The following is a 16,627-nucleotide window of genomic DNA, read 5'->3' on the forward strand; positions in this document are numbered from 1 at the left end:
CAGTGAGTTTACTTTAATTAACACAATTTAGATCTGAACTGATGTCAGGTGATGGCAAATATCATGGTCTTTAGCGCCACCAGATGGTGATACATTTAAAGCAAACTTCTGTAAATATTTTATGAAATACATTTGAAAAACTATGGCACCGAATCTGAGTAGTTGATTGCCACTCCTAAATTAGTCTCGTAAACCCGATCATAAGCAAAATCAGTAGCATTGATACATTGTGGGAGCCAACAAGTCTGTCTACGGAGACTACTCCTAAATAATCAGCCCTGACCAAATGTGTGTTCATTGATTTAGTAAACTACAGTTCCCAAGTTCCCAACGACACAATCAGAGGGAAGCCACACCTTCAGGAAGTGGGAGGATCCCGGAAAAAATGCTCTAAGCAGAAGTGAAGGCCGGGGCCTATGTGTTGAGCAGTCGTAGTGAGCTGTGATAGAGAGAAAAGTCGTCAAAGTCGAAATTGTGGAAAGTGAGAGTATCCGAAGAAAAGGGAACGCATGTTTGACTTTTGCCTTTAACGGTAAGCTGTAAACTGTACTATTTTGGTTCAGATTTCCACTGTCAAATTATGCTCAAGCAACCAGACTGTAAACTAACGTTAGCTAATTACCTAGCCAGAGATACGTCGCTAGCTAACGACTGTCAGATTGATATGATAAATGGGACTGATTACTTGTCCAGATAACTAGTTACCTCATTAGCTAGCAAACAATAAAAAGCTTTGTTCATAATTTGACCAAATAGTTATTTATCTTTAGATGTTTGATTTACCCCGTCTTTTCTTTGCGATGTCATCATAAACTTAGCCAAGTTAGTTAGCGTTAGCTAGCTTTCGTCAGTGTCGTCCTATTTTGTTTTTACTGGCAGTAACGTTAATTTACAGTAGACATATTTTTTTCGTTGTCTGCTCAGCTAACTAGTTACTCAACATCAGCTCTTATTGACATTATATAACAATTTTAAAAAAATGATGGCTTTAAAAAAGCTAGTTAGTTACTGTAACTTGGTGGGCTAGCTAGCTAAATTACAGAAATGTCATGTGTTAGATTTGTGTTTGTATTTGATAACTAGTTAGCCTTTAACTGACAGCTAACTAACTATATAGCTAGTAGATTTTCCTTTTGGTCCAATCAATATGATAAACCTTTCATATGTTGATTTCAAGCTTTCAACATAGTATCTTAGCTCATTGCCATTGGTATCAGCGATGATGACCGATGGTATGAGGAAGTTTGAAACCCACCAACTTAATAGCTATTTATGGTTTCTGCCTGGTAATGATCACGAATACATTCCATCTTGCAGTAACCCACATGTCACCAGGTCTTTTACGTTAATTGTTATCTTGCCACTGATTATAATCGTTTACTTAGCTAGGTCTCAAAACATATTTTGCATAATTGGAGTTCAAAGTTCATGGCTGTCTCTAATTAGGCTCATCATTTTGAATGCCGTCATTGCTGAGTTACAGTTTTGTTCTGTACGTGGTGTGTCAATGGTGGTACAGGTAGGTCAGTTGTCTGATGTAGCCCTCGTTGTGAGTCTCTGTGTCATGTTACTTTTGTATGAATGCATGCCTCCTTTTCTCTGGTCTCTGGTGGAATGTGGTGTCCCTCATAACTTACTATGTCTCATCAGTCCTGTACCCTTGTTCACTCCTTCACCTTTACTGCAGGTCATCTATGGCAGGGGGGTGGGCACTGGAGTCCTCCAGAACTCAGTTCGGCTTTCTACTTACCCCTGAAAGTTGTAATAGTAGAATGTACAAGGTGCAACTATGGAATTGGGTAGTGCATCGCTGTTTTCCTCCTCATGTCAGTCATTGCATACCTTAGAGCAGAGTTTCCCAAACCCTGGGTGCACGTTTTGGTTTTTGCCTTTGCACTATACAGCTGATTCAAATAACCAACTCGTCTTGAGATGTAGCTTTTGTTACGTAAATCATTTGCTAAATGGGGGGGGAGGAGACTGAAGTGCCACTTTAATGTAATCTGTAGTGTAATTGAGTTTCTATCAGGAGTGAGACACTAAGACTTGGGGCAAGCAGAGTCAACAACCTCTGCATCATTCAAGACAGTTGCTTTGTGAGAAGCTGTTAAATTTCACATTTTAGACATTCTTATGTAAATGAAAGCTGGAAAGTGGACTGGGCTTGAGTCTTTTGGGAAAACACCAGGGTAAATCCACATTGGAAACTCGGTGTGTTATAGCTCAATAACAGGACTAGAGAAGGTATTTTTAATAACTTGCCTAAGCTGCTGCCATGTTATGGTGTGGACCTTGTCCTTAGAGAGTGGTGACACAGTTTGACACAGGCAAACGTTATATAAAAGGCAATATTACTAGGTGGCATAAAATGTTTGTTTGATTTGGTGTTGTAAGGCTAGTTAAAGTTTCTATGATATTTCCAAATATTCCTGACAGAATGGCGAGTAAAATAACATACATCTGCGTAAGACCAAACACTTTTCAATGTTCAATCCGAAGTAAGCCTAATTGGTATGCTTTAGTGTGGTCAGAAAGGTTGTAATGCTTTGGAGTCGATGGAGGAATGAATGAATCGGGTGTGTAGGAGGAGAAGCATGCCCATTCACAACGGGTCATTCTGATGACTCCTCAAAAGACTGAAGATATCCTGTAGGTGTGACATTTTTTTTCTATTACCCAAGCTGGAGAGTTCTATGTGCAGAGTGGGTTACTGGTCAGTTTGCTACCAGACTTGTTTGAGACTTACAATATCAATGTATGCCCCCTATTGATTAAACCACAACAATTTAGGCCTAAAAAAATGGGAAATGATTTCTTTAAGTTTGAGTCATTAATAATTAAGTGTGTGCTTCCTCACAGCCAGATGACACAACCACTAACCCCACCCTGACCCTTTATCTCTGCAGCTGAGGCCCTGTCTGGGGTTCTTATCTCTCACATTAGCCCCATGCTCAAACTGAATGGGGGGTTTAGCCTAGTAGGCCTATGCAAAAACAGATGCTTTTTATCTCACTTAGGGTTGCAAAGCTACCGGTAATTTAAAACCGTCACCTGAATCTTTGGTATTTTTTTTTCATAGATTACCTAGTAAGTTTGTTAATTTATACTTTAATTATACATATTAGTATTTTTTTATTATTATTTAAAAAAAATCTGTGTCCATATTGTCCACGAGATTCTAATAAATGGACCATATGGTTCAAGAGACAATTCCTGAAAAAAGTATCTAGGCTTAATCAACAATGGCGTTATTTTCAATTAACTCTGAAACTGTTGTCTTTTTCCACAACTTGTTGGCTATATTTCCCTTTAACGTGAGAGGCCAAAATTATCGTCATTGAGTAGAATTGTATTGCACAGGCTTTTGCTTGGCTGTCATGTTTCACACACAGAGGGAGCCAGAAAGAGAAGGAAATTATTTCCCCCATGCCTGCCCCCATTTGCTAGTGATGTGCATCCTGTTTGCATTCCCAAAGATTAAGGCTGTGTTTAGACAGGCAGCCCAATTCTGATATTTCTTTTCACTCATTGGTCTTTTGACCAATCACATCAGATCTTTTCACATCAGATCATTTTTAGAGCTGATCTGATTGGTCAAAATACCAATGAGTGAAAAAAATAAAGGAATTTGGACTGCCTGTCTTTTCTCAGCCTTAGTCACCATTCCTTTCCTCTTCCAATTGACCCATCCCTTAGTCATTAGGCTATAGTTTCTCTTGCATACATATTGAAATAGTCCACTGTGATACTCGATTGGGGTGCCTCGCTTTCTCTTTCAGTCTCTGGGTTTATCCTCCCTGACGGTTTCCCATCCAGGCCCAACCCTTTTTATACTTCAGATGAAAGCCAAGCTAATAGCAGGATGCAGGCTGATATGGCTGCTGCTAGCTCCACCCTCCCTCCCCGTTACATCTAATTCCTCTGGTCCCTCCACCCTTGGAGTTCAGAGAACCCGTTGTCATGTCACAACTTATTCCTAGGTAACTGGTTAAATGAAGTCTGTCTGCCTGACAGCTTGTTGCACCACTAATTCCATGGCATTGATGATGACTGCACGTTGACACAGTCACCCGCTGACACCTCTGTAGATAATGGCTGTGCCAGGAAATGGGCTAGCTGATGTTTCAACTGGAGTCTAGGAGTGGGAGACTGTTTGAATTGTCCTTTGGGAACACACAGCTCATAGGCCTTTTGGGGATGTGTATTGTTAGCAGTGCTTACAATAGGTAGCCTAGTGGTTAGAGCTTTGGACTAGTAACCGAAAGGTTGCAAGATCAAATCCCCGAGTAGTTAACCCACTGTTCCTAGGCCGTCGTTGACAATAAGAATTTGTTATTAACTGACTTGCCTAGTTAAATATAAAATAATAGGCTGATCAGTTGTTTCATTCTACCCAGTCCAGTAGCATCAGTTTCTCTTTCTGATCTCCACCCCTTGCTGATTACCATGAACACTGGCCTAGGAGTTTTACCTAGCCTGATTCCAGATCTGTTTGTGCTTTTGCCTACTCCATTGCCAAGCCTTTCGGCAATGTTTGGTACGACAATTCCATAACGAGTTGACAAGAGAGCAGAAACTGACTGGCACCCAGGCTAAGTTGTACCTGACGGCAGAGCACAGGCTGTGACTGAAGTATACCTTTAGGCTAGTTGTGGTCAATATGGGGTTGGCTGTGAGGTTAAGAATAGGGCCGGGACGATACCAGGATATGTTTTCAATGTCGAAAAAAATGAACCCGCGAAGCAGATCTAAATCTTTGGTCCTTTGAAAACCATGCTGCGTGTAAAATGTTGTGTGCTATAGCTTGTTTGTTTCCAACATTATGGCTATTTTCCTAAAGTTAAAATCCACTTTGTGTTTTGATTCGTTGCCACGATACTAACGAGTATCACGATAGTGGTAGGGTCCCGGCCCTAGTTAAGAGTAGTGTGGGGCATAGCAGATGGGCTTCATGGCTAAATATGAGAGTGGGTACTTCAAATGTTAGCCGACTTAAGGCCAGGTGGGTGGACCAGTCATCTCGTGTGTGTGTGTGTAATGTTTGGGATGTCAAGTATAAGAGGAAACCCACAAGGTGATGGTAACTGATTTCACTGGTCATGTTAAATAGAAACTGAAGTTACTGAGAATTTCCGCCACAATCCTGTCCAGACTTACTAACATTCTGACAAAACTCACCACGTTGAATGACGTGAATGTGTACATTTATTCAACCGTTTAATTCAAAGCGCCTGCGTGCGTAAACGTGCGTCTGCGTAGCCAGGCGCTAATAGAACTCGGTTCTGTTTTAGACGCTTGGCGCGCTGCAAGTCCCGCCTCTCCCATCTACCTCCCATCTAAAGTTGGTTGCCAACCACCATGTAAAATCCACAGAAGAAGAAAAAGGAAGACTCTGAACAAGGAGATATTAATAAAATAATTTAACTAAAAACAAAGCTAGGTTTCCCGCATCATTTTGTATGACTCCAAATGGGTCAAAGATCCAGCAAATAAAAAAGGGCCAAGTGTATTTCAGGTAAAATAACAACCCAGTGTTTATCTCCCAGGACCAATTATCTAGCACCAGCAAGCTAGCTAGCTAAATGTCCATGAATGTTTCATGTGTGTTTTGACCTGACCCCAAATGAATATAGTTGGTTTTGGTATTTTAACCTGCATGGACGCGTCTGGTGGGGATAGACGACACCAATGTGCACACGCGGAGTCGGTTTGGTCAGCATGTCCATCATGAACGTGGCTTCTTCATTTGCTATATCTGTGCATGCGTTGTCTTGTACAGCGTTTAAAATCTACCCCATGCATGTGAGAAACTGTTGATTGGATCATGAGGGCAATGCATGCAATATCTGTGTGTAGTTAATTGTGTGTGTGTGTGTGTGTGTGGGGCGCAACCCGTTCTCAGTGGCTGTGTTTTACTAAGTGCTTGGATATCAAGCTGGCAGCAAAGCCCACAGGAGGCTGTATGAATATTTAACCATCTCTCCCTACCTTTCTCTATTTTTTTTTTTTTTATTTTTTCTCTCTCTCCATCCCTCTCGCCTACTCTCTCTTTGACCCAGTCTCTCTCCCCTCCATCTCTCTGACCCACTTCAGTGTGTAGCGGTCTCCAGAGCCCATTAAACATGCCAGGAGAGGGCTGCTTAGATGCAGGATGCTGCTCTGAGTGACTCTCAGAACAGGAGTGAGCGAGTGTGAGTGTTGGGCCAGCCACTGCAGCCCTCTAGCAATCAGTCAATCATATTACCAAGGATCATTTGTATTTTTTTTATTTATTTAACTAGGCAAGTCAGTTAATGGCGGCCAATGACGGCCTACCCTGGCCAAACCCGGACGACGCTGGGCCAGTTGTGTGCCGCCCTGTTCACCATACTGTTCTAAACTCTTAGGCCTAAGTCCACTGGTTTGGTTTAGAATGGTGGATTGAACACAGGGCTTTTGATGCGGATCAGATTTTCAGTTATTTGTCCTCAGTGTTTATATTATATTGAGTGTTAACGTCAGTGTTACTGACACTAATATACAATATGGCCTCATATGATTAGCCTAGGTTAAATGATCTCTCACTCTTATCCTGTTTGTTTCTGAAGCCCCCAGCCTCCCTCCCCTCTTCTCCCTGTCCTTGGCTATGGAGCCTTGTCCTGGGGCAGTGAGGCATGCTGACCTCTTCATTTCCATAGTGTGTGTGTGTGTGTAGTAGGCTATCAGGGTTGGAGAGCAGTCACACCTGTTGTTTTGCTTTAGAATGGTAGACATACTGGTGTTGTGTAAAAAGTGCCTCAAAACGTTTGACAGAAGTGACCTGTTTAGGCTAGCTTTTAATTTTCTTTTAGTCACCCTTTATTTAACTAGGCAAGTCAGGTCAGAACAAATTCTTATTTACAATGACGGTCTACCCCCGCCAAACCCAGACAACGCTGGACCAATTGTGCGCCGCCCTATGGGACAGCCAACCACGGCCGGATGTGATGCAGCCTGGATTCGAACCAGGGACTGCAGTGACGCGTCTTGCACTGAGATGCAGTGCCTTAGACCGCTGCGCCACTCGGGAGCTTGATTAGAAGAAATACCAGGATGTTTCTACGTTCTTCTCAGAAACACAAAGACATTGGGCTTAGTTCCATAGTCTTGGTCTATGTTAGCTTGGTTCCAACTTTTTCTCTTGTTTGCACCTCAGCTTCATCATATTAGCACGTAGGGGAATTACATGTTGACCCAATGAGCATGCAGCAATTTCTCTCCACACTCTCAAGGTGGTGCGTCTAGGAATCCATCGGATGGTGTGTTATGTGGCAGTAGTCTAGGCCTTTGGTGTGCTACCTTGCTGTACTGTCTGCTCTGTGCTGGACTGACACTCTCAGGCCAGTGTGTGGTACCAACACAGTGTGATCTTCTGTCACATGCAGAAGATTAGGCCCTTGCCTGGCCTGGGAAAGACTGAGCGCCCACAGCAACCCTACTCTGGCTGGCCTACCTCTCTCTCTCTCTCTCGCTCCTTAACCAGGACCCTATAAAATCCATGTTGCGGACGGAATCCAGAAAATAAAACAGAATTCAACAATATTCAAAAAAATCTATTGAACTTATTAGAAAATGTATTAATTTGCCCAAGTTAATCATAAGACATTAACTAAATTCATCAGTGATGTGTATTTTCCTGAAACTTTCTGAAACTGTGTGATGTGCGCGCATATGTCTCCACTTTGTGTAGCCGTGTAGCGAAGACGCTAATGATAAGTCTTCTGGTAGAGATGGCTTCCCCAAAAACATTGTCAATTAAATGTTAACTACAAAGTAGCCTATGCCTACCTGGGAGAATGATTTCATGATTATTTGCATCAATCCAGTGCAGAGTATACAAAACAAATGGCCAATCACATGAGCGCTACAGAAACGTTGCTAACCAAACAACCGTCTCTTGCTGGTGCACACTTGCATTTAAGAAATGTAGATGTCTTTAAGCATCGTTGTGCAATTAAAATGTCCAATTTTATACTTTTTAAAAATAATAATAAAAAGAGACTGCAAAACGGAAACCTGTTTTCTTTTTAAATTAAAAATGAAGAAAATGAGAATTGTGGGGGAAAAAATTAACTGAATATGCCATGGGACCCTCATTGATTTAGTTTTGTTTGAGTCACTCAGATGGTGTAAGAACATGGCATAAGCTATGGCAAAATGTGTGGAACTGTAGAAAATTTGCTTTAAAATTGCAATTTATTATCACCCCCATGACTGTGTAGAATTGCAGAAAACTACACATTTCTCCCCCCCACCCCAGACATTACTCTTCCCCCCTCTAGTCAAGTGTGTTCTTTCAATCTTTGAATGCACTCACTGTTGAAAGACAGGCCTGTAGTATAAACCTATACACTGTAGTGTCATGTAGACCTATTTTGTGACGCTGTGATGTTTCACACTTAATTATGGATTTTAGCATTGTAGGCTAACGTAGGCTGGTTGTCCTAACAGTTAATGGTTTAGTATAAAGGGCCAACTGTGTCTGTCTGTGCTACACAGTCCTTCTGCAATGTTCACTTCCTGCTTTGATATTAATTCCGTTTCCTGTCCCTTTCACCAAGCAGAAGCTGACTGACCGTGTAAAGTAGCACTGTGGAAGATTTAAGTTTTTCTTACTGTAGTCATATTCCTCAGTCAATGTAAAGAACAACACTTGGACTCTGAGTACACTGGCCCAACCATAAGATGACAATCTGCACATCATCATGTGACTAACGTGGACCTATCTAAGTTAAGATGGATGTGTGCAGGCCCAAGGTGGATTGTAACACAGAAACAGGAGTCTTTGGGGGCAAGCAGCTCAGTCAGTTCCTGTTCTGTATTTTCACTGTGGTCCTCAGCTCTGCGGTCTCTGAGAACACACACACACACACACACACACACACACACACACACACACACAAATTGCATTGGGTTGGATGTGAACACAGTTGAACTCGGCTTTAGGCTAATGTGTCTCGACAGAGGGGTGGGGGGACTGTTCAATTTGGCGTTCAAGCGTCATGATTGTGAAAGTTAATTGTGGTCATACTCATCATGACCCAATCTGCATATCTAAATGTTGCTTTAGACGGGACCCCAGGACATTTCCTTCACTGCTGTATTTGACTGAGTCTAAAGTAAATATAATTACGAGAGAATATGACAGGGCTTATCTCCCTGTCCAGCCCTTGCTTCATTCAAACAGACGTCCAGACCACAATGTGGGTTTACAGTAGTTTTCTTGTCAAACCACGGTGGTGTTTAGAAGCACTGAGATGTTCCTCGACCAATAGTGTTTATCAGAACATTATTGATTTACAACACTGAACTGGAGCAATTAGTCTGCTAGGCATTGATTTGAGGCATTTTGGGGATTTATTGAGTAAGTGATGCACATCAGGACAATTTTTAAAGGTTTGTTTGAACCTGAATAATAAGCCCAGTCAAGGGTTAAGATACAAAGGACTCACTACACTGGAACATGAAAGTAGATTAGCTTATACCAGACACTTGCGGGAGTAGCCAACTTGGTATGACACCATTGACTCCTTGCAGTCAACACTTTTCTCATTGATTTAGGCAAGACTATAAGACTATCCTGGGTGCTTTTTGATCTTTAAAAACAAAATGTATTTAACCTTTTATTTAACTAGGCAAGTCGAATTCTTATTTATAATGACGGCCTACCCCGGCTAAACCCTAACAGCGCTGGGCCAATTGTGCGCCGACCTATGGGACTCCCAATTACGGCCGGTTGTGATACAGCCTGGAATCGAACCAGGGCCTGTAGTGATGTTGCTAGCACTGAGATGCAGTGCTGTAGACCGCTGCGCCATTTGGGAGCCCAGGGGCCGCTGTCCTGCTGGAAGACCTGCAACCTTCAATGGAGACCCAGTTTCTGGACATATTTGGCTGCAACTGTATTATAACCTGTATATAAAGTGCCTAAAGAAAGTATTCACACCTTGTTTTACAACCTGAATTAAAAAATGATTGCATTTATATTTTTTTGTGACTGGCTTAAACCCAATACCCCATAATGTCAATGTGGAATTATGTTTTAGAAATTGTAGAAGTTAATTAAAATGTCATGGATCAATAAATATTCAACCATTTTGTTATGGCAAACCTAAATAAGTTCAGGAGTAAAAATGTGCTTAACAAGTCACATAATAAGTTGCATGGACTCACTCTGTGTGCAATAATAGTGTTTAACCTGATGTTTGAATGACTACCTCATCTCTGTACCCTACACATACAATTATCTGTAAGGTCCCTTTCCAATGCCTTGCGAAGAAGGTATTGGTAGATGGGTTAAAAAAAAAAAATGTCATTGATTATCCCTTTGAGCATGGTGAAGTTATTAATTACACTTTGAATGGTGTATCAATACACCCAGTCACTAGTAAAATACAGGCAACCTACCTAACTCGGTTGCCGGAGAGGAAGGAAACCGCTCTGGGATTTCACCCTGAGGCCAATGGTAACTTTAAAACAGAATTTAATGGCTGTGATGGGAGACAACTGAGGATGGATCAACAACATTGTAGTTACTCCACAATACTAATGTAATTGACAGAGTGAATAGAAGGAAGCCTGTACAGAGTAAAAATATTCCAAAACGTACATCCTGTTTGCAACAAGACACTAAAGTAATACTGTAGAAAATGTGGCAAAGCATTTTCACTTTTTATTCTGAAAACAAAATTATGTTTGGTGCAAAAACAATACAAGACAGTGTACCACACTCCATATTTTCAAGCATATTGGAGGCTACATCATGTTATGGGTATGCTTGTAATTGTTAAAATCCTTCAGTCCTTTCAGGATGAAGAATAAACAAAATGGAGCTAAGCACAGGCAAAATCCTAGATGAAAACCTGGTTGGCTGCTGACACTAGGAGATTAATTTACCTTTCAGCAGGACAATAACCTAAAACACAAGTCCAAATCTACACTGGAGTTGCTTACCAAGAAGACAGTGAATGTTCTTGAGTGGCCGAGTTTTGACCTATCTACTTGAAAATGTATGGCAAGACACTTTAAAAATGGCTGTCTTGCAATGATCAACAACCAATTTGAAGAATTTTGAAAAAGAATAATGGGCAAATGTTGCACAACCAGGTGTGGAAAACTTACATAGAAAGACTCACTGCTTTAATCACTGCCAAAGGTGCTTCTACAAAGTATTGACTCCGGGGTATGAATACTTAGATTTAAGTTTCAATAAATGAGCAACATTTCTAAGCATGTTTTCACTTTGTCATTATGGGGTATTGTGTGGTAGATGGTTGAAAACAAAAAAAACAATTTAATCCATGTTGAATTCAGGCTGTAATACAACACAAAAATGGGAATAAATTCTTTCTGAAGGCACTCAACTTTAGTAAACTATTCCTGTCACACTGGCTGCCTACTAGTGATATTATTACTCAGTCGGTTCTTTTTTCCAGCTCCCACAGGTGAAGTCCCCTCTTCCTCCGGCCCCCTCACTGCCTGGCCTAGACTCACCTGACCCAGCTTAGCCCACCCTCGCCTGGCCCTGTCTCGGCTCCAGTCCCTGCTCAGCTTCAGAGCCCCAGTCCTCCGCTCAAGGCAGCCTCATCCTCCACCAAGAGCCTCTTACCCCGGTGAAGCTCTCTGCTCGGCAGCATGGCAGGTCGAGGAGGACCAGCACGGACCAACGGCGCGGCGGCCAACAACAAGATCTGCCAGTTCAAGCTGGTGCTGCTGGGAGAGTCAGCGGTGGGCAAGTCCAGCTTGGTGCTGCGCTTCGTCAAGGGCCAGTTCCACGAGTACCAGGAGAGCACCATCGGAGGTGAGTAGGCACGCCGTTGGCATTGGGATTGTCATTCTTCTGACTGTGTCTTAGTCATGCTTAGTGTTTTGTGTTGCTTTACAGCTGTCCTTGTGTTGAGTCAGTATCATGTTATAAAGATCAAATAGAATTGAAGTGTGAATGTGTAGTAGACTGAAGGAAGACCACTTAGAATGCCTTGGGGCTGTGTTCCTGCTAGCTAGCAGCCCTTACCCTAGCTGTTGTCAAGGCCAGGTCAGGAGTAGACCTTGAGCTACAGAACCAGATCTTTCTTGGCAGCTGATCACCTGACTCTTGCATGAGCAGCCAAGCCTCTGACTGACACTTTTTAAATATGCCACAAGGAGTGGGAGGTCCTTACTCCCGGCCACAGAAAGCCTTATAGAGAATGTTCAAAACAAAACTGAAAGTAGATAAGTGCGAGAAAGAGGTACTTGTCATCTGCCTAAAAGGTATGTATTGACTTGCTAGCCGGAGTGGAGCAGCGAGAAGGGGGTCTCTCTCTGTGGGCTCTTAAAACAGAAAGGAGGTCGGTCAACAATGGGATTTCCTGTCCTGGAACTGCTCTAATATCTACGCATCTGGAAGCCAATACTTGATGGCTCAAGTTTCTGGTTTTAACATTCAAAGAATTCCACTGCAAAAGTTGGGTAATGAGTAACTATTTATTTTCAGCTACACCTAGTGTTTCAAACCGAATTTCCATAATGATTTAGTGGTTTATTAGCTAGATTGCTTTCTTCATGATTTATGCATTACCCTTTGTATAGATAAATAAATTACAGAGTCACATCATGCAGCCACAGCAGGGTGAGGCTGGAGAGACAGGATGCTTGGTGCTTACACTAGCCAAAGCCTTAGGACGAGTCAGCATTTTAAAAACATTTTAAAACCTGTTGTCAGCTGTCTGGTCAAAGGTCACCGAGCTTTTAGTATGGAGCAGGCTTCCTCTGAGTGCTGCTGTACATTTCCCTCAGCCGTGTGACACAACGGGCTGAATTAGCATTATCTTTATGTTCCATGGATTAGCCAGTAGACAGCCACATGTTTTGTTCTCTCTTTCATCACTTTTTTTTTACTCTCACTACGTTTCTCGCAGTAACCTTTTACCCGGTGCTTAGTGCTCTGTGACTCGATCTTGTGTATTTACATATTGTCCCTTCCTCTGCTCTCTAACGTTGGAAGGCTCCCAATTCTCCTCAGCGCTGTCTTCGTAGCTTCACGAGTTCTCATTAAGCCACTGTTCATGTTTCCTCTTAACTGCCTCATGGCCTTGGCTGTTGGGGTTATGTTTGCCTTGTGCTAGTTTAACTCAGCCATGTCAAATAGGGACAACTCTACCCCCTATGACACTATCTAAGGAAGAAAACAGAAACTGTGTATTACTCCACTGTGAGGAAATGCACAGGCAAAGTAAAATGTACACTTCTTTTCTATGTGTAGGGCATTTGCAGACTTCAAAATAAAAATAGAGCCTGAAACTAAGTCTATGATTTGTCTCTATACCCCTCCAGCTGCCTTCCTCACACAGACTGTCTGCTTGGATGACACAACAGTTAAGTTTGAGATCTGGGACACTGCAGGGCAGGAACGGTATCACAGCCTGGCCCCTATGTACTACAGAGGAGCGCAGGCTGCCATCGTGGTCTATGACATCACCAACACAGTGAGTGACAGCTGCTGGTCACGTGTGGAACTGGTCCCTGAGTGTTGTCAGCACTCAGCAGTGATTTTAACTGAGGTTGATTATTCAAACCCTCAACAAAGGACAGGCCTTTGCTCTCGTAACTGACACTTCTGTAGATGTATCATAGAGCTCTTGTGTGAAAAACAAACATCCATTGTGAGAATCTGCCTAGGGTCATGTATTTAAGCAAATCACAAATGTTTTTATGATGTTAAGAATGTTCTGTTTCCTGTGCAGGATACATTCACACGTGCAAAGAACTGGGTGAAGGAGCTCCAACGACAAGCCAGCCCTAACATCGTTATTGCACTGGCAGGGAACAAAGCTGACCTGGCTAACAAAAGAGCTGTGGACTTCCAGGTACTGAGGAACTCCTAACAATTAGATGCTGCTCCCACTGGACTATTAGTGGAAAATGTCAATGATAACTTTGTTTAAACAGGAGAATGTCATTTGTATAGTTTCTGTTGATATTCAAGAATGCTCACGAACTCTCAAAGCTTTGGGTTATTACTGATTGTATCAATATGTTTGATGGGGCTCTAAAGATCTCTGTCCTCCATTTGTTTTTTTTGTAGGAAGCACAAGCGTACGCAGATGACAACAGTTTGCTCTTCATGGAGACTTCAGCCAAGACGGCCATGAACGTCAATGAGATCTTTATGGCCATAGGTACGTGTACCACAATATTGTATGTGCATTTATAAACTGGGTGATTCGAGCCCTGAATGCTGATTGGCTGACAGCCGTGGTAAATCAGACCGTATACCACGGGTATGACAAAACATGTATTTTTACTGCTCTAATTATGTTGGTAACCAGTTTATAATAGCAATAAGGCACCTCAGGGTTTGTGCTATATGGCCAATATACCACGGCTAAGGGCTGTGTCCAGGCACATCGCGATGCATCGTGCCTAAGAAAAGCCCTTAGCCGTAGTATATTGGCCATATACCACACCCCCTGGTGACTTATTGCTTAATTAGAAACACCTTCCTAATATTGAGTTGCACCCCCCCTTTGCCCTCAGAACAGCCTCAATTCGTTGGGGCATTGACTCTACAAGGTGTCGAAAGCGTTTCACAGGGATGCTGGCCCATTTTGACTCCAATGCTTCCCACAGTTGTATCAAGTTGGCTGGCTGGATGTCCTTTGGGTGGTGGACCATTGTTGATACACACGGGAAAATGTTGAGCGTGAGAAACCCAGCAGCGTTGCAGTTCTTTACACAAACCGGTGCGCCTGGCACCTACTACCATACTCCGTTCAAAGGAACTTACATCTTTTGTCTTGCCCATTCACCCTCTGAATGCCACATATACACAAGCCATGTCTCAACTGTCTCAAGGCTTAAAAATCCTTCTTTAACATGTCTCCTCCCCTTCATCTACACTGATTTGAAGAGGATTTAACAATTGACATCAATAAGGGATCCTAGCTTTCACCTGGATTCACCTGGTCAGTCTGTCATGGAAAGAGCAGGTGTTCAAAATGTTTTGTGTACTCAGTGTACATTTCTTCCCAGAACAAATGAAATGTGTAGAAACCATAAAGGCTTCCTACTCACTGTTTATTTCTGTCCTTCTCCTGTAGCCAAGAAGCTTCCTAAGAACGAGCCAGCGGGTGGAGCCGGTGGCCGGGCCGGTGGTCGGGCAGGAGTGGACCTGCAGGAAGCCGCCCCACAGGCTGGTGGTAGCAAGTGCTGTGGTGGGAACTAACCAACTGGACCGACACACCAACCAACCTGCAGTATCAACCAACTGATCAGACCAGCTGACAAACACATCCCACGGTCAAACCAACTGACGGTCTGACCAACCACCATGCACCGATCAACTGATAAGCAAACCAGCTCACAGGCCAATCAGCTGTCAACACACAACTCCAAGGTTCCAATGATAAGACAAATGACACAATTATGACCAACATGACGACCTACAACTGTTTTAACTTGCCCGAGGACATAACAACCCATTTATCTCCACCAACCAAACAATGGACATCTGACATCACCCAGGCAAAAAACAACAACCCCACTTAGGGAGGGAAAAAAATATCAATCCTTTCCAATCGCACTTAACAGAGCTCTGTTCTTTTTTTGTTTCACTGTATTTCTGTAAGAAATAAATCAAACGCAACTGAGAGGAATAATGAACAGGCTCTTTGGCCCTCTCCTTTCTCTCTCTCTCTCTCGCTCTCATCTTTCTTTACCATAATGCTACAGTATTTCAACGTATGTCTTCTGTCACTTCTAACCCTGTTTTAGTTTGGTGGTGGTGGTGGGTGAATGTAGCAATTCTCCCGATTTTTCATTTTTCCTTGTTCCCGATCGTCACCCTTGGGGCAAGAGAAGGGAGAGCGTTCAACTCCTCAACCCCAAAAAAGGAGTTAGGAGAACAGTTGTTTCCTTCCAGATATAGCAGTAGTGTAGATTAACTGAACTATTACATTGTTATTATTATTGTTGACATATTTTTGGCACACGTTAAACAGTATGATTTCAAAGACTAGACCACCTAAGGTTTTCCGATCATTAATCTATGATACCCAGCCATATACATAGTGCATTAACATCATTGTCACCAGTAAGTCATTTTTAGCATTAATGTAATGTTTTTGAATCATTCATATACAATGACGAAAAGGATAAAGCAAGATTTGTTTTCCTGACCAAAATGACAATTGTGTATTGAAAACATGTTGCTATTATTTGTATCATTATTTTCTTCAAACATGTAACCAATCAGTAGTTACTGTCAATACAATACCTTCCCAATCTCAACATAATGCTTTGTCATCCTCAATTATTTTTGTCATGTAAAGATGTATTTTTTTATTTTTATTTGTGTACAATTCTTTGGTTTCTGAAGAGTCTCTGGTATTGGGTGCACTGCTTCTGTCACCTCTTGTGATATCAGACGTTCTTTTGATTTTCTGTTAATTTTTTTACTTTTTCCTATCGGGGCGGGATTCCTCTGACCAGTCCGCGTCTGTTATGACATCAATGACTAGCACAACAGTACCTGCAGCTATCACTGCTGTGAGATGGGGGGCCAGGGGTAAACAAAGCAAAACAACAAATTGTCATTTTACCAATAAATAAGGGGGAAGGTATCTCATTG

At 42.3% G+C, this 16,627-nt stretch overlaps 1 protein-coding gene across 2 annotated transcripts; it reads left to right on the forward strand.

The window, feature by feature from the left end:
- Positions 1-332: 332 nt before the first annotated feature.
- Positions 333-16,619, forward strand: LOC106607292 (ras-related protein Rab-5C). Of its 2 annotated transcripts, XM_014204108.2 has the most exons (6): positions 333-532; positions 11,454-11,818; positions 13,333-13,484; positions 13,743-13,865; positions 14,084-14,177; positions 15,099-16,619. In XM_014204108.2, the coding sequence occupies exons 2-6, from the start codon at positions 11,653-11,655 to the stop codon at positions 15,221-15,223; spliced, it is 660 nt and encodes a 219-aa protein (XP_014059583.1). In that variant the 5' UTR covers positions 333-532; positions 11,454-11,652; the 3' UTR covers positions 15,224-16,619. The 2 variants fall into 2 exon arrangements, with proteins under 2 accessions (XP_014059583.1, XP_014059584.1); XM_014204109.2 differs by lacking the exons at positions 333-532; positions 11,454-11,818 and adding an exon at positions 12,185-12,468.
- Positions 16,620-16,627: the final 8 nt, after the last annotated feature.

Source organism: Salmo salar, chromosome ssa06 (assembly GCF_905237065.1).
Source record: "Salmo salar chromosome ssa06, Ssal_v3.1, whole genome shotgun sequence".
NCBI classification, from domain to species: Eukaryota; Metazoa; Chordata; class Actinopteri; order Salmoniformes; family Salmonidae; genus Salmo; species Salmo salar.

Excerpts from the sequence above, each read along its gene's own strand:
- LOC106607292 (XM_014204108.2), top strand. The coding sequence starts at position 11,653 with ATGGCAGGTCGAGGAGGACCAGCACGGACCAACGGCGCGGCGGCCAAC. Across the intron at positions 11,819-13,332 it reads CCAGGAGAGCACCATCGGAG|CTGCCTTCCTCACACAGACT; the intron begins GTGAGTAGGCAC and ends ATACCCCTCCAG. Across the intron at positions 13,485-13,742 it reads TCTATGACATCACCAACACA|GATACATTCACACGTGCAAA; the intron begins GTGAGTGACAGC and ends TTTCCTGTGCAG.